Genomic DNA, 24,934 nt, shown 5'->3' on the forward strand with positions numbered 1-24,934 from the left:
CAATCTTTCTTCTGTTTTGTGTCAGCACCATCAGCCATCCTCAGCAGGATGCGCTGTTTCAGTTGTATCACAAAACAGTTATATAGTGCAGTGTTTGCCTTTTACTTTTTTTCTGGATTCCTTCTCTGTACATCTGCTCTGAGTACGCTCAGACTCTTGGGGTTTGGTTCAGGGGTCAGTGAAATCAATGGAAAGATTGTGATCAGCTTGAGCCTGTTCCTCAGTTCTCCTGACAGTATTAAAAGCAAGCTGTTTGCACGAGAGGCCTGCTGCCATCCCAGTTGAGGGGTTTTCACACTTCCGTTTTACATTCCCACTGTCCTTCCATTGATTCAGGGAAACAGACACCGGCCCTCTGCGGAGCTTTAGGAAAGCTCCTTGTGCCAGCTGTGGCTTTGTGCCCAGTGTGCATTCCTGCTGGGCACTGCTGATGGTGGGCGAGGAACTGGAGCTAAAGTTAACAGAAGTGCAGAGCTGGTGCGTGAGGTGAGTTAAGAGAGGTGAGTGCTGTTGGGGAGGTGGACTACATGGTGTTAGCTGGGTTCAAAGAGAACAATTTCCTATGCCTGACTTCTGTCTTGGTCTTAATTATTAGCAGAAGTCACATGGAGACTTGTCCTGACAAAGATTGTCTCACTCCAGAGAAGACACCCTATTTTGAAACATCAAAATGATCACCTGCACCATTAGTGGGCTGTCCCCTTTTTGCTGATGACTGCTAAATTTTATGCAATACGCACTTCACAAATTTTTTTTTTCCAAGATAACATGTTGAGCCATGCCTGAGTCTTGTTCAATATCTTTATTAACGATCTGGATGAGGGGATTGAGTGCGCCCTCAGTAAGTTTGCAGATGACACCAAACTGGGTGGGATGTCGATCTGCTGGAGGGTAGGATGGCCCTGCAGAGGGACCTGGACAGGCTGGATCAATGGGCCGAGGCCAACTGTATGAGGTTCAACAAGGCCAAGTGCCGGGTCCTACACTTCGGTCACAACAACCCCATGCAACGCTACAGGCTTGGGGAAGAGTGGCTGGAAAGCTGCCTGGCCGAAAAGGACCTGGGGGTGTTGGTCAACAGCCGGCTGAACATGAGCCAGCAGTGTGCCCAGGTGGCCAAGAAGGCCAACAGCATCCTGGCTTGTATCAGGAATAGTGTGGCCAGCAGGAGCAGGGACAGGATTGTCCCCCTGGACTCGGCACTGGTGAGGCCGCACCTGGAATACTGTGTCCAGTTTTGGGCCCCTCAGTACAAGAAAGACATTGAGGTGCTGGAGCGTGTTCAGAGAAGGGCAACAAAGCTGGTGAAGGGTGTGGAGCACAGGCCTTATGAGGAGCGGCTGAGGGAACTGGGGTTGTTTAGCCTGGAGAAGAGGAGGCTGAGGGGAGACCTTATGGCTCTCTACAACTACCTGAAAGGAGGTTTTAGTGAGGTGGGTGTTGGTCTCTTCTCCCAAGTAGATAACAATAGGACAAGAGGAAATGGGCTCAAGCTGCGCCAGGGGAGGTTTAGATTGGATATTAGGACAAATTTCTTCATGGAAAGGGTAGTCAAGCATTTGAACAGGCTGCCCAGAGAGGTGGTGGAGTCACCATCCCTGGAGGTGTTCAAAAAATGGGTAGATGTGGCACTTTGTGACATGGTTTGGTGGGCATGGGGGTTTTGGGTTGATGGTTGGACTGATGATCTTAGAGGTCCTTTCCAACCTTAATGATTCCTAGTTTTTACTTTCATTACAAATGATCCAGCCAGCAAGCCAGGAAACACGAACTTGCTACTCTATCCTTAATTGGTTTAGTGGTGAACTTGGTAATGTTAGGTTAATGGTTGGACTGGATGATCTTAAAGGTCTTTTCCAACCTAAACGATTCTATGATTCTGTGATTTGCTTTTTCAGGGCAGCCTGAAGACCAGCTGAAGTACCAGTTTGCCTGTGCTCTCCTTTGTATTTCCTGGATGCTCAAGCTTAGTGGTGGTGTGCTAACAGTTTATTATCAGCAGTGTTGTGCTTTGACTCCAAATGTTGTAGGTCTCAGTGTAGGAACTGCCAGAATCGATCAGCTTTTATACTGGAATGGTACCAAGGTGAACTGGTGCCATCAGAGAGTCATGCTCTGCGAGTCTGTGAAAGCTTGCGAAGCCCGGCTGTTTGGCCAGTTACGATGGGATCTTTTATGAGGAGGAGAAGACCCTGCAATATTTGTTCTCATTCTTCTGAGCGTGTCTTTTTGGGGAGAGATTTCAAAGCCTTGCATTCCTGCGGCAAGGAGCTGGGTAGGGTGTGCGATGACAGAAAACAAGACTTGGTGGAGAGCACATCTGAGAAATGCAATTTGCCCTTCCTCTCATTTTCTTCTGAGATTTCTGTGTTGCTTCCTCTGGGAACTGGTGTTCTCCTGTGAAGGTGGGTGCTTGGTTTTCCCCAATGGTTTCTTGAATGAGAGATGTCTTGTTCTTTTAACAGAGGATTTTAGGCAGAAGGTTTGCATTTTGCTTTGCTGTTTGCCTGCTGGTGTGAGACTTTTCCCAGATCATGCTAAGACACGGGAGCTGTCAGGTCTTTCTCTGTCCTGAAGGCGTGGCTGGGGTTGTCAGGTGATCATAGGGCCTCTGGAAAAGAAGTACCGCATGCGTCAGTGATGACAGCTAGCCTGGGAAATACTGCAAACTGTGTGCTTGATAAAATGCCCAAGGGTTCCTTGCATGAGGTGGGGAACTGTGTGTGAGGAAGGGTCTGCGTTGATGCGTGCAAGGTTTTGCACTAAAGCTGGATGCTTACTGTAGCACCTTTCAGGTTTGTTGTGTTGACATTTGCATGTACTAATTCTAATTCACCAAAAATCACAGCTTCAAGAGATAAGCAGGGTTTGGCATCTGAGAAGACGATGACTCAAATGATCAAAGTGGTTAGGTCCCAGCCGAAACAATCTTTACCAGCAGGAAGGCTGCCTGATTTGCTCCTAGCCTGCAATGACAGAGAAATTCAAGTCTTTGAGGGCTGGCTGCCCTCTGATGCCTGTAGGGAAAAGCACCACGTGGTTTTATCAGTGGGAATTGTCTCAGGAAGGGTTTGTGTCCATCAAGTGCAGGTGACTGCAGCTGACCACCTCTGTTCACAGGAGAGGGAGAGAGAGTGCATTAGGTCTGGAGAACCTAAAGAGCAAGATGGGCCAGAGCCAAGAGCAGCCCTGGCCCTGGGCGTATTGAATCACACTGAATGCTGCTGCTGCCTTGTTTTGCCCAAACATCTCTTGGCTGTGACTGGAGCTTAGAGGTTGGCCCTGAGGTGGCTGCTTGCACTTACACTGTGGACACCTAAAGTTAGGTGAGATGAATTCCCCCTGAGAGACTTCTCCATGTGACCTGGGAGTAAAGGACAAGTATGGCCCATGCAGAGTGTTTCAAATACAGAAATGTGTTTTAAAAAAAAAAAAACAAAAAAACCCCCACAAACACACCAAAAAACAAAGGGGCAAGCACTGCCCCTTGTAAATTCTGATTCGTTTGTTTACCTATGATAAGTAACATTTAGCATTAGGATTTGTGCTCCAATACCTCTTCCATATTTTTTTACCTCATCTTCAGGTTGCATGTTACATTCTTCTGGAAGCTTTGGTTGGAAATACTTGGATGACCTCCATCTGAAAAGCATATTAGATATACTCTAGGGACTTGTGTGTATATATATATATAGGAATATCTTATGTGATCTCAATATATGTGTACTGAGCAGAGTAATTGCATGTTGTGGTTTTTTTTTTTTCCCTGTTGGAACGAGTGAGAATAAGTGCTAACAATACCTAAAGCTGTAATGTATCTGAGGTCCATTGTCCTGTCTCTCTCCTAACCATAACACTCAAGCCAAAAGTGCAAGCTTTGTTCACACCTCATTTGAAAACAAAAGCTTTGGGTTTTTTAATCACATAAAAAAGGCTAGGTTCTTTTTGCATTTGTCATGGGGTAAGGGAGCACCAGGCAATGCAACTCTGCCAAGCTGAATTCACCAAGTGGACCAATAGAGGAATAGCCTGTCAGGAAGAGCATTACATATGCACAGAAAGAGTCTTAGGACATATGAGCTATACATGTGAAACTTAGAGGAGAACAATCCCTGGAAGTATTCACAAGGTGTAGTATTACGTGTCCCTCATCTACCACTCCAGTGAGTCAGCATGGTCTCACCTGGGGGAAATACAAAACTTGACTCTGACCTGTGTCAGTGTCAGGCTCTGGGCAGTGGCTTAGCACTAACATGTAATACTACACCTTGTGGCCTCATAATTTTGGCTATCTGTGTAGTGATGTTTCCTCATGGTGTCCTTTATTGTGGGTTTTTAAAGCTAGATGTTGGCACAGGCTGGCAGTCAGATCAGTCCATGCTATCACCATTGTCATGGTTTAGCCCCAACCAGCAACTAAGCACCACACAGCCACCCGCTCACTCCCCCTACCCTGATGGGATGGGGGAGAGAATCAGAGGAGTAAGTGAGAAACACTCCTGGGCTGAGATAAGAACAGTTTAAAATAAAGTAAAATAGTAATGCTAATAGTAACAGTATAATAATGATAATAATAATAATGATATACGAAGCAAGTGATGCACAATGCAATTGCTCACCACCCGCCGACCAATACCCAGACAGTTCCTGAGCAGCGATCACTGCTCCCTGGCCACCCCCCCCAGTTTATATACTGAGCATGACATCATATGGTATGGAATAGCCCTTTGGTCGGTTTGGATCAACTATTCTGGCTGTGCCCCCTCCCAGTTTCTCGTGTACCTGGCAGAGCATGGGAAGCTGAAAAGTCCTTGACTAGCATAAGCAGTACTTAGCAACAACTAAAAATATCAGTGTGTTATCAACATTTTTCTCCTACTAAATCCAAAACACAGCACTGTGCCTGCTACTAGGAAGAAAATTAACTCTATCCCAGCCAAAACCAGGATACCATATAGCTTTCCAGCACTTCCAGGTATTGTTCCGTCACTTTTACATCCAGAGCTCCTATGTACCAAGACTCCTCACACAATTTTGTTTGCACTGGCTGGTCAGCCATGGTTCATTATATCCAGTTATTCTACTCCTGATCAAGGCAATATTTTGATGTTCCTGTGACATTCCACCTTTCAGCCTTTCTGTCAAACATCTTTTATACATGCACTTCTACTTCCAAACTAATGATGTACAATGCAAGTAGCTCAAGCTTGTCTAAGTGTGTATTCATTTGTTGCACACTAAAATTACAATAGAAGTTAGTATGGCACAAGCAGCAAGTCAGTCAGCATTGGGTCCTAATACTATTAACGATTACAGAAGTATTTTTTTTGTTAATCATCTTGTTTTCAAGAAGTTTCTGGACCACCCAGGTGCTCAAAATACAACCTCAAACTTCAAGTGTTTTGTCAGACCCTACAGCTTGATCTGGTGTGGATGTTACAGATCAGAATGCACTAGTTGTTCTGCAGATGCCCTGCATCCACCAGCCCAAGACACATTGCACTTATGGGCCTGCGAAGTTCCATGCTGTTGAAACACCTCCTAGCTATCCTACACTGGCCAAAAAGGCTCACCTTTATCCTCCACCACGAGGAATAGGCTTTGTCAGGGGAGAGCTTTACTCATACATATAGTTACAGTTAAGAGACCTGTGCCAGTGCGTCAGCACAGCATAGCCTGGAGGGAACATAACACTGGCTCCAGTGTCAGGCTCTGGGCAGCAGCTTACTATTAACACTTTTAACAGTTCCACCTTGCACCCTCTGCTTCTATGCAGTATCAGATACCTGCTTAACAGACTCTCCCCTCCCCCCCATCTCTGTTACTCCAGGTTTTTATAACCAGATATCAGCACAGGCTACTAACCAAATTAATCCACAGTGATACCACTGTACAGCTTTCCAGCAGTTTCAGGTGTTGGTCTCCTGTTGCCTGTTGATCCACAGTCCATACTAAGGCTTGTCATACTCCACTGTTCTTGTCAGCATTTCTCTGTCGACCAAAGCTTGTTATACCAAGTTATTTAATCTTTGATCAAGACAAGATCTTGATTCTCCTGTGACATCATTTAAAATTGAATATGGATGATGGTTCCCAATGACATTGTTGACGCAAGTGGCTTGGTTTGTCAAGTTTTAGACATTAGACTAGAACTTCCAAACCAGCAGTAATCTAAACATTTTTTATTTTGGGTAAGAATAAAATTGAACACTAATCTCCACCCAGTTTCAGCCTGTAAAAGAATGCAACTGAAATAAGGCCCAGTATGAGTTGGTATGCATCTGTAGGTCTGGACATTTTTCTCTGTTTATTCTTCTTTCCCAGAAAACTTTGGGCTGTGCTCTAGAAGTGAAGTTAATTGTTGTCTTGCCTTCAGGCAGTGATTATGTAGTTCATTCTTTCAGGATGGATCTATCTTCTGTGCTCACATATCCTTACCCTGCAGCCTTAAGTGGTGTTGATGCAGACAGGAAAAAAAAAATCAGTTGCTAGCTCATTCTTTGTGTTTTCTGCTTTGCTATTTCAGCCATGCAGAGACACTCGTCTAATGAGTAGAGAATTATTACAGCCCACATTTTGTTCTTTTGAACAATTTTGCCATTTCCTTCCACCAAAGAAGAAAAACCCAAAGTCACTGAATACATATAGTATGCCTTTGCTGGCAGGAGAGATACAGGGTGCAAGCTACGTAGTGGACCGCTCTAGGCAACAGTAGAAGCTTATTAGACCCCAGAGGCCTGCAGGAGGGCAGGATAAAACTATCTTCAGTATTCTGCATTGAAAGGGTACTCCTTGTGATTTTTGCACCTGGAAGAAACCAAAGAGGAAAGATAACTCTCAAGGCTGAAATAAATGCTATATAGAACTACAGCGGGTGTATGGAGGATCCTTCAAGGGAGGCTCTGAATTGTGTAACTGCAGAACGAATTTAAGAGATGACTTAGTATGGAAGTGGCATACATGACCAACAAGTTCAAGTCTTCTCCTGTTATTCAGACACTGAACAGTGGTGGGACCAAGGTACTTTCTAGATAAAGAGTTAAAGTTCACACTGCTTACAGAGAAAACAGCAGTTTCTGTGGCCTTTCAGCCAAGACTTCTTGTCTTGCTATCAGCTTCCAAGGTGCACATCTGCAAGCAGTCATTCTTCATACTGCACTTCAGATGGTCATTCCCTCCCCCAAACACCTATGTAAGAGCTGACATCAGTTTATAACAACTCACAGAACAAAGTTACCGTAAGTTTAAGACTGCCTAATGCTCATTTCTGCATTATGGACATGCCAAATTTATCAGCTGGAACCCTCCTTTTGGAATTCCAGACATACAAAGTTTCCTGGAGAAAGGATTCACAATGAATAAATAGTATGACCTATACTCACATCCCTTAGTCTATAAAGTGAAAATGTAACTCCACTAACATGTTAAACAACAGATGCTTCATCCCCAAAATGATTTCAGATTTCAAAATATACCCAATTTAAATAGCTATACCAGTACCTGTGAGATCAGAATAAAGATTATTGGAAAATGCAAGAGTTGGAAGGAAACAAGCAGTATCACTTACATGATCATTGCACAGATCCTCCAGTTTCTGTTTAAGCTGAGAAGGGCTGCCATCTCCTCTTTAGTCAATTCAAAGTCAAACACCTAAGAGAAACAGCTGGAAATCACCTCTTTGAACAAATCAAATCAGAAGCAAGGTTCACAAGATTAAAGAACAAGTTCACATCAGAAAGGGTGCTGGTTAGAAATGATGGCTTCATGAGACAGGGAAAGTAGCATCTTCAGATTTTTGAGATTCTACTGACAGAGGGACAAAAACCAAAAATGACTGCCAGTTGCAGTTACACATGCCAGCTCTTCTAAGATGTCTGGTGAGCACTTAGTGTTGCAGAATGCCTCTGTTTGCAGAAGATGCATTTCTCTCCAGTTCCAAAGAAACATCTGGAAGACTTTCATATTTCAATAAATCCAGCTATGTTACTTCTGAAATCTTCATGTCCAATATCAGGAAAAAAACCCCTGACTTAACAGTCAGAGGAGCAATATGGTTTATTGACACCAGGACTCTTCCCTTAACATTGCTTACTCTATAGAGGAACATTATTGCACTTGGGCTCCAAGCAATCCCTGCCCACCACTTCATCCACAAATCACAGAATAGGAGACACTATGGAAGGTGACTGATAACCTTATCAGCATACTGTTTCCAAGAGCTCTGTCTATCTTTTCTCCAGCTGCAGTTTTCATTGTAGCCCTAGTTTCCAGACAGAGAGAAAAACCTCAGTCCTCTTGCCCGAGGAGGACATGGGAAGGGTGAGAAAGGATCGCTGCTTGCTCTGCAGGGGAAGGCATGCCATCCCTGGAAGGCAGCACCCAGGTCACTCCTAACGACTCACCTTGAAGTTCTCCACAATGCGCTGTGGTGTGACAGACTTCGGAATCGCAATGACATTTCTCTGGATCTGGAAGCGAAGGAGAACCTGCAGGAACAGAAAACTGAGTCAGAGAGAGGACAGCTGCTCTGGAGGAAGCAGAGCCTGTTCCAACAGCTGTTTTCCCTAAGCTACACCTGCTTCTGCAGAGCTGCATTTCAAATCATTCCTGTTTCTGTGGCCTAGGTAGCACTTCCTGGAGAGCAAAGAGGGAAGTGGTGGAGGCCCGCTTGGAAGGCCTCCTTTCCCATCCAGCTTTGGTACAGTCAATTCCTCTTCTTCCCACCTGGACTCTCAGCAGTCTGTGCAAGGCTTTCATTCTCTGCAAGAGGACTCAAGAGGGGAAGTGACATCTGAAGATGGATCAAGAATCTGTTTCTGGCTGAGGGCCAAAGAGATAGTAGCATATATTGTAGGCCGCACAGTACGCAACCTGCATTGCTTGTTAACACCAGAAAAGAGCACCACAGTTCACAGGGAACACTGATGGAGGCTGTACCCTCTCTCCTGATGTAGCTTCCTTAATGGCTGTGTTACTGGAAGGGTACCCACTCTCCAGCACATATGTACCTGTGCTGGTGTTTTGTTGTGCTTGGCTGCGATCTCTTTGATTTTGGGGTCATCCAGAAGGGAATGATCCTCTGGCTTAGTCCTACACAGAGACAAAAAGGAAGAAGTGGTGAAGAATCATTCCAGAAAGATTCTGCCTAGCATGAGTAATTTAAAAAAATACACCTGCACCATTACTCATTCAATTAGTCTGAACACTTCAAACTTAAACCACACTAACCAACTTGGAAATTACCTGTCAGGTCGTCCAAGGGGACAGTATGCTGTCACAGTGATCCCTTTGGATTGGCAGTAGTTGATAAGCTTCTCCTGGGTAAGGTATGGATGACACTCGATCTATCAACACAAGAGTAGAGACTGATAGTTGTAGAACTACTCTAGTGTTCCCATGCTCCAGAGATTTTTTCTGAATCCTAATTACAGGCTGCCTTCATCTTACCCTGCATGTGGTCTGTGTGACAATATAAGACTATACTTCTATAGGGCACCAACTTCTATATTAAGTCCTTATCTGCTTTTGATATTTTGTTCTGAGAGGCTTTATAAAAGTAATTGATTAGAGTCAGAATGATAGCTCATGTCTAGATTCTTTATCCCTCCAGAGAGAATGCTTCATAGGGAAATACTCCAGAATTTGTAAACAGCAGTTCAACAAGGTGAGACAAAAAGGAAATATTCCAGTCCTTTTTGTATTGGGAAATATCCACAGAGCAGGATTTAGAGTACACGCTGTGTCCACTTTGTTCTCCCTTTTCCATCTCCTCATTCAACAGCAATGAGATCTGTATAATCCCTAGAAACTATTCACCTGCAGTCACTTAGCAGCTTACCTGGTTATTTACAGGCTTGTGCTTCAGTCCCACCTTGTTTAAGATTCTTTCAGTCTGCTCACGGTTAAAGTTGGAGATACCAATGGCTTTTACCAGACCAGCATCCACCAGCTCTTCCATGGCCTCACACAAAGGGGAGCAAAGTCAGCATACAGTGTACAAGACATGACCCAAATACATTCTTCCTGATGCGTCTTGTTTCCCTTCATGGGAAGCACATAATAACTGTTTGGAATTGCCAAGTTTTTGATTCTCAATAGGAAAAGTGAGTACTGGTAGTATCTGTGCCATGTTTTCCATCACACCCTAGCCCAAAATCATTGCCAAGACTGAAATTCACCAAGTTAGAGTTCTGATTTTCCTTGTGTAAGTCTACTGTTGTCACAGCACTGGAGGGCTATGCCCTCCGAGGATGGCAGGATTACAACCTAAATGTCTACTTCTGCAAAATCTGTTTGAGCAGTTCAAGAACTGCATGAGAACTGTGATGAAGAAAGATCATACAGTTATGGTCAAGTAAATAACTTTTTCTAACCTCAGTCTGGTCTGCAGCTCCACTGAAAGTGACTGTACAGCTCAGTGACTCGAGATGCTAATTCACAGTGAATAGGAGTAATAGCTTGACTAAGCATGCACATTTTTAAGAGCTACTACATACTTTTGTGAATTCTTTCCAACTAATTCTGCAAACATGCATGAGCCTTTCTGCGACTGCCAAAACTAACACTACGGCTGAGGACAGAAGACATGGTTCTCCCACTGTGGCTGAACTTACCTCCCATGTGTGTAGGATATCTGTGTTGCTGGGTATGGACATGCCTTTGTCATCTGTGGGAAACAGCTCCTCTCCTTCCTGTCAGTGAGAAAGAAAATGCTTGAAAACCTGTCGAGAAGTTTGCTCAAGACCATGAGAGCTCACAACCATGATAGTTTAAACTTCTAGCGCAGGCAAGAACACTAATTCTTGTCTACGTTCAGTCATCCCTTCCTGAGGAGTGGGAGGAACTGAAGGCATCTTTGCCAGTGACCGTTCCCATAAAGACAGGTTTTCTGCTGGATCCCTCAAAGTGATGGCTCACCCAAACACCTACAGGGAAACAAACCACTCAGAACTATAGCCTCCAGTCTCATACATGTTCACTTCATGTATTGTTTTTTTGTACTACTTAGGAAGAACCGTTTTGTTCTTTTTCCAGAAGGGCATCAGGGGACTTAGGTACTGGGAACATGTAGCTTTGGTCCATACAACACCAGATCTGCTGAAAAGAGGTATTATGTGCAGTGACAGTTCTTCCACAACAAAGCTCAGTATAAAGCTGCTAATATTATGAAAATTAGAAGAGCCTTTGTGTACAAGTTATGAAAAGACACTAAGACTGAACTGTGTTTAACAGCTGTTTACTACTGTCACCATGACAGTTTCACTTTCATGGCTTTGTTACCATAAAGCTAAAATAGAGTATGAAATAAAGATGAGCATTGCAAAAGCAACAGGTAGGATGGAGACTGATCAGACTGTAGCAGGAAAGAAATGCTAAGACTAGAAATAGTCAACCTGAGACATCAGCTCCTTCACTAATCTGTGAAAGAGTTTAGGCCCCCAAGAAGTCTCACCTTTTGAATTCCTCTCTCAGTGGAACAACACTAAGGCTCCTACGGGCAAGGTCTGCTCAATCTGTACTGTATCATGGACTTGGTGATTAAAGAGAGAAATGTAAAACAGAAATACTTTCTCTTGCTCTGTGATTCTGTAACACACAGAGGAAAGTTTCTGACAGGCAGCAAAGTGCAGCCCTCCTTCCTGCAAGGGGTAATTTTGAGATAAGAATACACTGAGTCATAAGAAAAAGGGAGAGCAGCCTATCTTATGCTTGCACCTGGGAGACCTGCCCCTAGTTTTCAGACCATCATTCCCAGGATCAGAGGGGTAGCTGAGCAACAGTCCCAGGCAGGGGCAGAGATCAAGAGCCTGCCTCACACAGCCAGAGTAAAGCTGAGCACCAGAGCAGTACTGGTACACATAGACACCTGATTGTCTTTCCCAGCCAGAGCAATTGTTGGGCTGTAAAGCCATATAGCTCCCCAAAACCAGCAGTCACAAGAAACAAAGCCAAGGGCATTGCCACTACTGTACCTTCAAACCAAAAGGCCAGTGCATGAGGTAGAGATCCAGGTAATCCAGTTTCAGGTCAGCAAGAGTCTTCCGGCACGCTCCCTTCACCAGAGGTTTGTCATGAAACGTGCACCACAGCTAGAGACAAAAAACAAGGCACAGTGACCTCCTGGGTTAAAGCTCTCGGGTACTGTCCTATACAGGACAGAAATGCTCCATCTCCTTTGGAAGGCGATGTGGAATGCGGCCATCCTAGTGCTCTTCAGATGGGGCTTGCTCTGTGAGCAGGACTGGCCTGTGATACTGAGGGCACTATGTGCAGTGGCAGCACATGTGTTTAAGCAGGATCATAATAAAGTCCTCTGGTTCCATTAGTTAAGACATCATTTGTGCTACCCGCTTTTGCACAGGGTCTGCCTTTGCGATAGGTGGCTTTTAAATGAAGACATACATTTTTCATTGCTGAGCATGCATAAAACTCCTGCATTGAATTTAACAGGCAAAGCCAAGAAAATACAAAAAAGCCACAGAGAAGTGGTTGGCACCAACCTTTACCAAGGTAAGAAGTAACTTCAGAATCCAGCTAAATATCCTGTTTTCCTTAGTAACCAACAGAAAGAGAACCTCCAACCACACCTTCCTTGGGACACATGCTGAGCAGATTACACTGTCGCGAGGTGTCCAGAACCTCATCTTACTCACACAGCAGAGTCTGCAAGCCCAGGTGCTGGAACAAGCACCAGCCACTGCCAGGCTTTTCTCCTCTGCTGTGCTTTAGCAGTCAGTGAGGTGCTGTTACCAAGCTGTTTCTGCCCTGTGTCAGTCCATGACACCAAGCAATCTCAGACCTCTGCATCACTGGTTTCTACCTTGCTTGGTGCTACCTGGCCCACTCTGCCTTTTTCTGCTTCCTTCTTCTGCACCAGTACTCTGCAGGTGGCCTCTCTGCTCCAGGAGAGCTATGAGATGCAGGACCAGGTTCCTCCTTATCCATCCCCTGCACTTCTGGATCTCCTCAGAGTGCCAATCAACAGCAGGGCTGTGGCACTCAAGTTCTCAGTAGATTTTGAGGAGAAATCACAGTCCTGAGTTCCCTCAGTGTTATTGGATTGACTGGAAAAGAAAGCTGCCACCAGACAGTTAGGGTAAGGGTGATTCTTCTCCCTGCTCAAAACTCAGGGAACTCTTCCTATCCAATGGCTACAACAATAAAAATCACTATCAATAGACAGGAAAGAATCAAACAGTATCACTGTGCTAATGGGGTAAAAGAAGAAAGTCCTATCAGGAGTGATCTCATTTACATTACAAGTTTTGCCAATGCTACAGCATAAAACTACTTTAGGTTCCTACTGTAAAAACATCACAGGTAAAGCAGGTCTGTCCATGATCAAAGACTATCTGATTTTTACCTTACTAACAATGAAGAGGTCCTCTCGATTCACAACACCGTCCTTGATTTTCTGCTGGATCCCCTCCCCAACTTCCTTCTCATTCTGGTACACGTAGGCACAGTCAAAGTGGCGGTACCCAGCATCGATAGCAGCCATCACCGCTGCTTCCACCTTACCTGGTGGGGACTGAAGGGAAGAGGGTATGATATATCTTGATGTGGGATTCTCACATGCTGCTCCATAGGGAGCTAGAGGGTAGATAAAAACACAAAGGGACTTTAAGAGGAGCTTTTCCATAAAGCTTTGTTGGGTCTGTACACATCTCAAGCACCAGCTCCTGAGCTGGAAGCCAGCCTCCAGCCACTCCTGTCACCCCACTCCCAGGCAGGGCTCTAGAGAGCCTTTGCAGAGCTGAGGCCCCCACACCAGGGCCGGGCCAAGGCCTCCTCGCTTCCCCACACCGCTTCCCGGAGGAGAAGCCCCCGGCAGCTTCAGGAGGGGCTTAACCCAGTGGAGGGGCCTCAGCCCAGGCCCCGGTGACCCCGTCCCTGGGCACAGCCCTGCAGCGGCACAGGGGCTCGGGCTGCTGCGAGGGGGCAGCGAGGGACCCTCGGTGCCCAAAGCCGCAGCGGCACCGCCGTACCGAGCGGGGAACCCCGGCCGGGATGTCGGCGGCGCCGGCAGCGCTGCGCCCTCCCCGGAAGGGAAAGGCCGCCGCATGGCGGCGGCCCCGGGCGCCGCTGCGGGAGGGCTCGCCGCCGTTACCTTCCATGTGCCCAGCCCCAGGAGGGGCATCTTGGCAGCGGCACCCAGCCGCACGTACGCCGCCATAGCCCCGCTCACGAAGGGAACAAGCCACCCGCCGAGCGCTTTAACAGCGGCCGGGCCCGCCCCGGGGCTGCCGGGCCCGCCCTTCCCGGGGGTGGTGCCCCCCCGCCCATCCCGGCGGGTGGTAGCGCTCGGCCTTCCCTCCTTAGCAGCCAATCACCGCTCAAGTCCTGCCCCGATGGCAGCGCCGCCCAATCAGCAGCAGAGCGGGGCATCCAATGGGGGTCCCGGCCCCTTGCTACGGTAGGGGACATGGGGCGGAACTACCTGCGTGTGGGGGGTGTCCGGGGGCGCCCCGCGGCGCTCCCCTGCCTCCCGCCGCGGCCGGGCCGCTCTTCCTCCGAGAGCGGCCTCTCCCACCGGGGCCGAGGCCCCTGTCAGGCGGGCCCGTCTGCTGAGGCCTGGTGTAGGGCACCCGCGGCGGGTGGCCGCGGCCGGGGCAGCCGTACCTCGCTGGCGATAGGCGCTGGGGTGTTGCAACACCCAGCTGCAGTTCACCCCATCGGTGACCAGCCGGAGAGCCTGTTGCATTTCGTGACGCTTTGGGCCACAATTTGTCATCAGTGAAGCCAGGGGGTGTCCCGAAATGAGTCAATAAACAGGAGTCCTGGGGTAGGGCATGAGGCAGAGGTCTCTCGCTCTCAGCTCACGGAGCTGCTCCCTCGCTGGTGGCCGTGTGGCTGTGGGCTGTGAGCCATGGGCCGAGGAAGGGCCGGGGCCTTTTGGCTGGAGCAGCGTGTCCCCACGACAGTGATGGTGGCCTGGGCCGGTCCCAGGAGCCTTGTGACCCTGTGTGCTGATGAAGTGAGGCAGCTAGAGAAACCTCAGTGCGGCTGCCTTGTGAGAACGGGGAGCACCCTCTTCTCCTCTCCAGATGGGGCAAATGCAGCTTTCACTTCGGGGTAAGAGAGCTTATGAGTAATTTAGGAAGTAGTGACTATAAACCACTTCATTTTAAATGTTGGGATAAAGTATTTTTTCGTATGTTTTCAAAGCTGCAGAAGAGCAGTGAGTTTTCAGTGAATGTCACAATGATCACATTGTCCCTCTGTCTTTAGGGAGATGTAGACCATATTTCAAAATAAAATACACAAGTGTAGAAAAAAATGGTAGCTGACCTTTAATTTCACATTAGAAACTGAAATTTTGGAGAGGTGGAATATGCTGTACTGATGAGGTGGTCACAGTGCAGTGAAAAAAACATGATTTATCAGCAGGATCCTGTAAGTACTCCGTAATGGTAGGTTAGGGCTGCTTGGGAGGCTTTGCTCTTCGCTTATACTTGGAGAATTGATTCAGGTACAAGCATTAAGTTGGGAGTATGTATAATCATGCATTTTTCTTCGGCTGCCTCTCCCACAGCAGATGCCCAGGCCCTTTTTGCTTCATCTAACTGAAGGCAGACAAGATAATTAGTTTTTCTCTTTACTTTTCCTCCTGGTTTTTATCAGTGCCATTGGCTGTCCTCAGCAGGATGTGGTGTTTCAGTTGAACCATGTAACAGTTATACAACATGGGGATTATCTTTCGTCCATTTTTGGGATTCCTTCTCTATAGATCTGCTCGGAGTGTGCTCAGCTTCTTGGGGGCTGGTTTGTTGTTCACAGAAGTCTGTGAATAATGCAAAATGACACATTTTGCCTTGACTGCAAGGTATTTTCTCAAGTGAGTCTAAAGACCAGCTGAAGCACCAGTTTGCCCCTGCTCTCCTTTGTATTCCCAAGGGACTCAAGCTTGTGCTGCTGTGCTGGCGATTTATTAATGTTAGCAGTGTCACATGCAGAAACAATCAATGGTGAGTGGGTTTCAAGTCTTGGTGTAGGAACTGCCAGAATCGATCAGCTTTTATACTGGAATGGTACCAAGGTGAACTGGTGCCATCAGAGAGTAGTCTGCAAGTCTATGAAAGCTTGCAAAGCCCGGCTGTTTGGCCAGTTACGATGGGATCTCCTATAAAAAAGGGCAGAACCCTGCAGTGTTTTTTCCCATTCTTCTGAGTGTGTCTTTGGGGAGAGGTTTCAAAGCCTTGCGTTCCTGTGGCAAGGAGCTGGGTAGGGTGTGCGATGACAGAAAACGAGACTTGGTGGAGAGCACGTCTGAGAAATGCAATTTGTCCTTCCTCTCATTTTCTTCTGAGATTTCTGTGTTGCTTCCTCTGGGAACTGGTGTTCTCCTGTGAAGGTGGGTGCTTGGTTTTCCCCAATGGTTTCTTGAATGAGAGATGTCTTGTTCTTTTAACAGAGGATTTTAGGCAGAAGGTTTGCATTTTGCTTTGCTGTTTGTGCCTGCTGGTGTGAGACTTTTCCCAGATCATGCTAAGACACGGGAGCTGTCAGGTCTTTCTCTGTCCTGAAGGCATGGCTAGGGTTGTCAGGTGATTGTATGATCATGATCAGATGATTTGGGAAAGAAGTATACTGAAACAGGATGTTTGTCTTGTTAAATGGTGTGCATCAGTTTAACTTCCAGATGCTTGGTAAGGCAGGAATGCGGACAGGAGGATAGAGTTTTAATCCAATTCTAAGACCTTGGCCTCTTTCTGGCATTGAGTTCACATCAAGCCAGGAGCATACTCTGAGGTCCCACCACCATCTCGGTGTCATCTCAAGAGTTTTGTTGAAGATTTTAGTCTTTTATAATTCTGGTATTTGGCTATTAATCTGATGAGCTGGTAAAACTGTGTATTTAAAATGAAAACTCCAGAAATGAAACTATGAGCACATACCCTCACTCTCTGTGGCAGATCCAGGTCAATTTGTCTGCCATAAGCAGGCAGCTCCTGTCTTCTCATCCCTGACACCTAAGCCTGATTCAGCAAGGTGATGTGGCTAAGCCCCTCTGATGTCTCCTTTCTTTCAGTAGGTTGTTTGTGCCCTGGGATGAGAGGAGAGACCCTTTAAGTGGGTGCAGGACAGCCCTTCGGCATGGGTGGGATGGGGCAATAAGTGCAGCCCTTAGCCGAGGAATGTCTGGATGGATTTGTGTGACTGTGCCCACAATGATGGCTCTGCAGCGAGTTAGAGCAAGTGTTTGAGCAGGAGCTTTCCAAGGGAAAGAAGGTGGTTGTGAAGGGTGATAGAACTTCCCCAAATCTTTGGCTCCCACGCCATAGTAAATATTGTGCTCTTACTGGGTTCAATAACATGGTGTATTTTTTCACAGGATGGATGTCTTACCTCTGCTTGGAGATTGCTGAGGCCTTTATGGGCTGCTTCCTTCAGGAAGCTGGGAAACACATGGTCTTGGACTATATCTTTGTGAATCGAAAGTGGACATTTTGGAGAGAAGGTCCTAAGGTGCAGGCAGTTTGGGCGCAGCACCGAGGGCCTGAGCCATCCCTGACGGGGGGGGGCAGACACCTGGGTTGTGTGGCATCCGAAATGGCACCTGGCACCACTGAGGGCTGTGGCCGGAGCTCGGGGGCTGGGGGCTGGTGGGGACAATGTGGGTCTCCTCTGAGGGCTGGCTGCCCTCTGGTGCCCTCAGGGGCAAGGGCCAAGCGGCTTAGTTGTCCGAGGGAGGGTTCGTGTCCCCGAAATGCAGGTGACTGCAGCCAACCTCTCTGTTGCATCCTGGGTAGGAACGTTTTGGGTTTTTCCTACACTAGACGGAAGACTTTAAGCCAATAATGTTTTTGCATTTTAAAATTAATTTTATTTAAAATATGGGACACTTCTGATGAAATTGTGGATGCATGGATTTTTTTTGTGGTTTGTCAACATCTGGTTTCTGCTGATTCAAGACTGAAGACAATCACTGAATGGTGGTTCAAACTCTCCCCGTTTTCTGCTTAGCAGCTCTGCCCAGGCTGTTCAGTAGTAATCCCCTCTTATAATAAGCAGCAAATTATTACATCCTACATTTTGTTCTGTAGAGCAATATTCTTCCCTTCTTCCAAAAAAAGAACTCAAATAAATTTCATGAGATAAACATCCCATGTCTTTACTGGCAGTGCAGGGCAGACACAGTGAGAAAACCAGATAAAGAGACAGTTCTGAGTTAGAGCAGAGGCACGTGAGACACCAGAGGTCTAGTGACGGTCATGTTTCGAGCATCTTCAGTATTCTGCATGGAAAGGGTAGTCCTTGTGAGTTTTGGACCTGAAAGAAATCAAAGAGGGAATGTTATTTTCATGGATGAAGAAGATGTTATATAGAGGTGTATTGGGTGCATGGAGGAGCTACCAAGGGAAGATCTGCATCATGTAATTACAGGAAGAATATGTGGAGATATGTGTCCTCATTTCTTTAATACAAAGATTAAGTGAACGTCTAGAACCCATTCTTTGTAATTCAAGTTACAGAGAGTTTCCTTGAAACTGAATTAAAAATGAAAATGTAGTTTGTTTACATTTTTGTTTTGCTTTTAAAATGAAAATATTAAACCCTCTCCTGAAAAAGTATTTTTGGGACAAACCAGTTGGAATTTGACTTGGCATGAGTTTTAATTAAACTGAATTTCACGCTACCTAGTAGCTGTGACACAAAATTTCTTGCAAAGAATATTGAAAATTTAAGAGTTGGAAGGAAACAAGCGGTGTCACTTACATGATCATTGCACAGATCCTCCAGTTTCTGTTAAAGCTGAGAAGGGCTGCCATCTCCTCTTTAGTCAATTCAAAGGCAAATACCCAAAAAGAGAAACAGCTGGAAATCACCTCTCTGAAAAATCAAACAGTGTGAAGAAGAACAAGATTAGAGAGCAGCTCCACAGTGGAGGGTCCATTTTCAGTCATGGACCACTGAATTAACAGATAGAGGAACAACTTCTTTTATGGACACAAGATCTATTTTATGAACATTGCTTATTCTATATAAGACTTTTCTGGAATGTTACTGTGTATGGGCTCCAAGCAAGCTGTGTCTGCTGATTCATGCACAAGCCACGGAATAGGAATCGTCATATAAGACCTGTTCATCTGTCCTTTCCAAAGGTAGGCCTCAACCCTCAGTAGAGTGTAGGTAAGCATAAAGAAAGAAAAAGCCCAGTCCTGTTGCCTGAGGAAGACTTGGGAAGGGTGAGAAAGGATCACTGCTTGCTCTGCAGCGGAAGGCATGCCATCCCTGAAGGGCAGCATCCAGGTCACTCCTAACGACTCACCTTGAAGTTCTCCACAATGCGCTGTGGTGTGACAGACTTGGGAATCGCAGTGACATTTCTCTGGATCTGGAAGCGAAGGAGAACCTGCAGGAACAGAAAACTGAGTCAGAGAGAGGACAGCTCCTGCTCTGGAGGAAGCAGAGCCTGTTCCAATATCTGTTTGCCATCAAGTGTGTTTTTCAGTAGAACTAAACCCCTCCTGTGGAGCTACAATTCAAATAATTCCTGTCCCTATGGCCTTGGTATCTCTTCCTGAAGGGCAAAGAGAGAGGTGGTAGAGACCCACTTGGAAGGCCTCCTTTCCCATCCAGCTTTGGGACAGTCAATTCTTTTTCTTCCCACCTGGACTCTCAGCAGTCTGTGCAAGGCTTTCATTCTCTGCAAGAGGACTTGAGAGGGGAAGTGACATCTGAAGATGGGTCAAGAATCTGTTTCTGGCTGAGGGCCAAAGAGATAGTAGTAGCATATCTTGCAGGTCATATAGTAAACAATCTACATTGTTAGGGAAAAATCAGAGGAGTGCCACAGTTCATAGGGAGTGGATGCAGGTTCTACCTGCTCTTCACATCTGTTTTCCTTAATGGCAGTGTTACTGGAAGGAGTAGCCACTGTTTGGCACCTACCTACCTGTGCTAGGGTTTTGTTGTGCTTGGCTGTGATCAATTTGATCTTGGGGTCATCCAGAAAGGAAGGATCCTCTGGCTTAGCCTTACACAGAAGAAAGAAGATCAGTGGTGAGGAACCTCTGTAGAAAGATCCAGCCTAGCAACAGGGATATGTATCTAGATAAATGATTAATGGTCCACTCATAGTCTCAAAAGTTTCAAGCATAATCTGTGCCAGCTCCCTTGCAAATTGCAAAACAATCTTACCATGGCCTGTCAGGAGAGCCAAGAGGCTGTCACAGCAATCCCTTTGGATTGACAGTACTTGATCAGCTTCTCCTGGGTGAGGTATGGATGACATATGATCTGCCAACACAAAGGCACAGTGGCTGATAGTGGCAGAACTGTTATAATACTGCCGCGCTCCGTGGGTTATCTCCTAATCTGATTAGAGGCTGCCTTTTGCCTTAATTTGCCAGTGGTAATATGCATCCTTAGTATTGAAGACATTTTTATACAAAGTGCTTATACAGTTTTTTCTGCGGTGGTTTCACAAAGCACATCTCTGCATTCTTTATTCTTCCAGAAAGAATGTTTCACAGGGAAATACTCCAACATTTGTAAACAACGTTTCAGCAAGGTGAGACAAAAAAGGAAGTATCCCAGTGCCTTGTGTACCCAGAAATATTCAGAGTGGGATTTAAGAGTACATGCTATATTCTACTTTGTTACCCCTTTTTCCATATCCTCATTCAACTGTAATGAGATCTTTATAATCCCTGAAAACTGTTCACCGGTGGTCACTTAGCAGCTTGCCTGGTTATTTGCAGGCTTATGCTTCAGTCCTGGTTTGTTCAGGATCCTTTCAATCTGCTTGTGGTTAAAGCTGGAGATTCCAATTGCTTTTACCAGACTAGCATCCACCAGCTCTTCCATAATCTAACACAAAGGGAGCAAAATCATCATCCGGTATGCAAGATAGGTCATGAAGATGATGTTCTTCCTCATGTGGCTTGTTTCCTGTCACAAGCAGCACAAAATAACTATTTAGAGTTGCAAAGTTCTCTGAGGGAAGAGCACATACTGGTACATTAGTGCCATCTCATCCAAGCCCAAATTCTCATTCCCTGAGTTTGTGGAAATTCACACCAAGTTGCGTAAGGAAAAGATCAACAACACTCAGTAACCCACTATTATGCAAGCAGTGGAGGGCAGTGCCCCACTCTGAAGGCAAGATCTCAACCTAAAATGTCTTTATTTCTGTAAAATGCATTTGAGCAATTCAAGAAGGGCACAAGAACTGTGGTGAAGACAATTGTACGGTTGTTATGGTCAAGCAAAGAACCTTGTCTAACCTCAGTCTGGGCTGCAGCTCCACTGAAAGTGATTGTGCAGCTGACTATGAGTCAGGCACTCATATAAAGGCACTTGGGGAATAGGAATAACAAGGTAATGACTAAGCATGTACATTATGAAAAGCTACTTTGTACTGCCTTATGTTCCTTCCAACTAATTTTGCATACATGAGACAACAGTTTTGTGACTGCTGAAGGTAATGGAAACATGGAAGAGACTGATGAGGACAGAGGGCATGACTCTTCCACTATGGCTGAACATACCTTCCGTGTCTGTAGAGTATCTGTGTTGCTGGGTATAGACATGCCTTTGTCATCTTTGGGAAACAGCTTGTCTCCTGCCTGTCAATGAGAGAGATAATGCTTGGAATAATCTCTGTTGGGACGCTAGCTATGTAAAAGAACCAAACAGGAATTTAAGGAGCTAAAGCTAATAGTGCACGAAAATCCTCAAGTAATTCTCATCATAACTATTAATTCTTCAGTTATTTCTTATTCTTAGTTCATGCAGGGTCATGGCATTTTTGCCAGCTACTATCCCAATGAAGAGAGTTATTTCTGCTAGACCCATTGAAGTGATGCTTCACAAAATGCATGCAGGAAAGTGATTTACTCAGAGAACAATATCCTGGAGTCTTACATGAGTTCACTTCATGTATTGTTCTGTTATGCACGTTTAGAAATAATAGCTTCTTCAGTTGTTTCTAAAAAGGTATATGGAGGATTGACTTTGATCCCGTGAATGTACACATTTATACTGGAGTACATCTGCTGAAAAAGGCACTGCTGACAGATTTCTCATGGGGATGCTCACTGTTTAAGTTGCTGTATTAGGAAAATTAGAGCAGCCTGCAACTAGAAAGTGTGGTCAAAGTGTTTTGAATGATTGGAATTTTCTAGATGCCACAATATTATGCAGTTTCACTTGACAACTTTGTCCACATAAAGCTAACTAAAATAATATTGAGAGAATGAAATGAAGTTGAGGAGCTCAAAAGCATTAGGGAGAATAGAGATTTTGATCTGGGTGTAGCAGAAAGGAAAGGCTAAGAGTATATGCATATATATACAAACTGACATAAATCCTTTGAAGTACATGTAGTCTGCAAAAGTTTGGTATCAAAACCCCTCATCTTTTGAAATCCAAGGTCTGTGAAACAACACTAAGACTCCTACAGTCAAGGTCAGCTCAATCTGGGCTCTATTAGGTACTCAGTGATTAAAGACAGAAATGGAAAATAGAAGCATTTTCTTTCACTCTGTGATTCTGTGACATGCAGAGGAAAGAATTTCTGTCAGGCAGCAAAGCGCAGGCCTCCTTCCTGCAAGGGGTAATTTTCAGATGAGCATGCTTTGGATTTGTGAAAGAAAGGGAAAGTGGCATAGCTTATGCTTGCAGCTGGGAGGCCTGATCTTGTGCTAGGTCTGCCTGGCTGGTATCAAAGGGCAGAGGATGCTGTGCAAGCAGCAGTCTCAGGGGCAGAGATCAAGCGCCTGGCTCACGTGGCCAGAGTAAAGCTGAATGAGCAGCACGGGAGCAGTGCTGGTACACACAGCAGACACATGGTCTTTCTGGACTGGAGAGCAGTAGTGCTGCAAGTGTTACTGGCAGTTTTGAGGAGCTCTCCCAGGAGGGAAAGCCAAGGGCATTGCTGTTACTGTACCTTGAACCCCAGAGGCCAGTGCATGAGGCAGAGATCCAGGTAATCCAGCTTCAGGGCAGAAAGAGTCTTCTGGCGTACTCCCTTCACCAGAGTTTTTTCATGAAATGTGCACCATAGCTAGAGACAAAAAGCCAATGCACACCATGACCTCCTGGGTTAAAGCTTTTGTAATCTTTCTGTCCTGTTCTTGAGAGGAGAGTACCTGTCTCCTTTGGAAGGCGATGTGGAATGCGGCCATCCTAGTGCTCTTCAGATGGGGCTTGCTCTGCGAGCAGGACTGGCCTGTGACACTGAAGGCAGTATGTGCAGCAGCAGTACATGTGATCACACAGATCTGTAGTAAAAACTCCTATTGCAAGGTCAGACTTGTGTAGAAGAGGATGGCTTAGCTCAACAAAGCTTTCTGTCAGGTTTGACCATTTGTACATTTCCTGTAAAAAATTTATCAGATGAAGCCAAAAAAATATAAGATGAGCCACAGAGAAGTGGTTGGCACCAACCTTTACCAGGGTAAGAAGTAACTTCAGAATCCAGCTAAATACCCTGTTTTTCTTAGTAACGAAGAGAAAGAGAACCATCAGCCATCTGTGACACCAAGCGATCTCAGACCTCTGCATCACTGTTTTCTGCCTTGCTTGGTGCCACCTGGCCCACTCTACCTTCTCCTGCTTTGTTCTTTTGCACCAGTTGGTCTGCAGATGGCCCCTCCTCATCCATCCCTCAGCACTTCTGGGTCTCCTCAGCAGAGTGCCACACCACAGCAGGCTGCCGGCAGAGCGTATCCTTCCGAAGTCTCCATACAGAATGGGATGAAGCAGTAAGCTTGTATCAGGAGTGCCTTGAATGATGTTACAAATTGCTTTATCTTACAGCATAAAGTTTGTCTCCAGTACTTAAGCTTCCTACTATGAAAATACTATAGGCAAAGCATTCCCCTACCAGGCTGGAAGATCATCAGATCCTTACCTTACTGATGATGAAGAGGTCCTCTCATTTCACGATGCCTTCCTTGATTTTCTGCTGGATCCCTTCCCCAACTTCCTTCTCATTCTGGTATATGTAGGCACAATCAAAGTGGGAGTACCCAGCATCGATGGCAGCCATCACTGCAGCTGTTACTTGCCCAGCTGGAGACTAAAAATAACGCATAAATCTTAAGAATCTCAAATCAGTACATGTTAAATACCTGTATCCTAGCAAAATAAAAATAGGAAAACCTCCTTACTGAAAGCAATCCCTCCACCCCCCTGGCTGTGGGTTTTTATTCTTCACAAGAACAGTATTTCTTGCAGTCATAAACATGGGCTCCAGGGCTTGAGGCCGGGCTCCAGGGCTTGAAGCCAGTATCCAGCCATTTCTCCGTAGCCCCACTCCCATGCAGGTTCAGCCCAACAGCCAGGTAGAGCAGAGCCCCAGACACTGGGACAGCTCTCCAGAGCTGGACCAGGGGGATCAGAGTTTTGTGCCAGGGAGCTCTGCAATACTGGTGCTTTTCTCTGCAGCTGTTACCTGCCAGGTGCCCAGCCCCACGAGGGGCATCTTCGCCCCGGTGCTCAGCTGCATGTAGGTCCCCATGGCCCTGCATGCCATCTGGGCAGCCCCACTGCAGCGGCCTTTTGCTGGGCTGGTTTAATAGTGACTGGTTGCTGGCCAGGGCAGGGGAAGATGGTGGAGCAGCACCGGTGCTCTGGATCCTCCCATATCCAGCAAACAAGGCTGTGGCTTTTTCTCTGTAAACTCAACTCACACAGGTTAATGTGAAAGCTGAAATCAATTAAAAATCATGGAGGTGATCATCCCCCTGGGGCATGCAGTGGTGTGCCCTGCAGACCTCTTCTCCCGCTGAAGTTCCTTATCAAAAGATAAGGACTGAGGGCAGCTGTGCCCTAATCTGGCTTGTGCTTGTGCAGGGTTCAGCTCCTGCAGCACCCTGTCCCCGTGCCATGGGTTGTTCATACATATCTTGCTTGTGATACGCGCTGGGGTGTTGCAACACCCAGCTGCAGTTCACCCCATCGGTGACCAGCCAGAGAGCCT

At 46.1% G+C, this 24,934-nt stretch overlaps 1 protein-coding gene and 1 pseudogene across 1 annotated transcript; both read right to left on the reverse strand.

Annotated features, from left to right (window-relative positions):
- Positions 1–6,764: 6,764 nt before the first annotated feature.
- On the reverse strand, positions 6,765–14,176 carry LOC104033296 (aldo-keto reductase family 1 member B1). Its single transcript, XM_075717222.1, has 10 exons — positions 14,111–14,176; positions 13,364–13,531; positions 11,973–12,089; positions 10,614–10,691; positions 9,839–9,961; positions 9,244–9,344; positions 9,009–9,090; positions 8,403–8,486; positions 7,568–7,650; positions 6,765–6,807 (listed from the first exon to the last, which is right to left on the reverse strand). The coding sequence occupies exons 1-10, from the start codon at positions 14,174–14,176 to the stop codon at positions 6,765–6,767; spliced, it is 945 nt and encodes a 314-aa protein (XP_075573337.1).
- A 4,054-nt stretch (positions 14,177–18,230) lies between these two features.
- On the reverse strand, positions 18,231–24,472 carry LOC104026696 (aldo-keto reductase family 1 member B1-like; annotated as a pseudogene).
- Positions 24,473–24,934: the final 462 nt, after the last annotated feature.

Source organism: Pelecanus crispus, chromosome 1, assembly GCF_030463565.1.
Source record: "Pelecanus crispus isolate bPelCri1 chromosome 1, bPelCri1.pri, whole genome shotgun sequence".
Taxonomy (NCBI): domain Eukaryota; kingdom Metazoa; phylum Chordata; class Aves; order Pelecaniformes; family Pelecanidae; genus Pelecanus; species Pelecanus crispus.

Coding starts and splice junctions, on each gene's coding strand:
- LOC104033296 (XM_075717222.1), bottom strand. CDS start 14,176: ATGGCGGCGTACGTGCGGCTGGGTGCCGCTGCCAAGATGCCCCTCCTG. Junction 13,532..14,110: donor TGGGGCTGGGCACATGGAAG/GTAACGGCGGCG, acceptor TCTTCCCTTCAG/TCCCCACCAGGTAAGGTGGA. Junction 10,692..11,972: donor ACTGGCCTTTTGGTTTGAAG/GTACAGTAGTGG, acceptor TCTCACTGACAG/GAAGGAGAGGAGCTGTTTCC.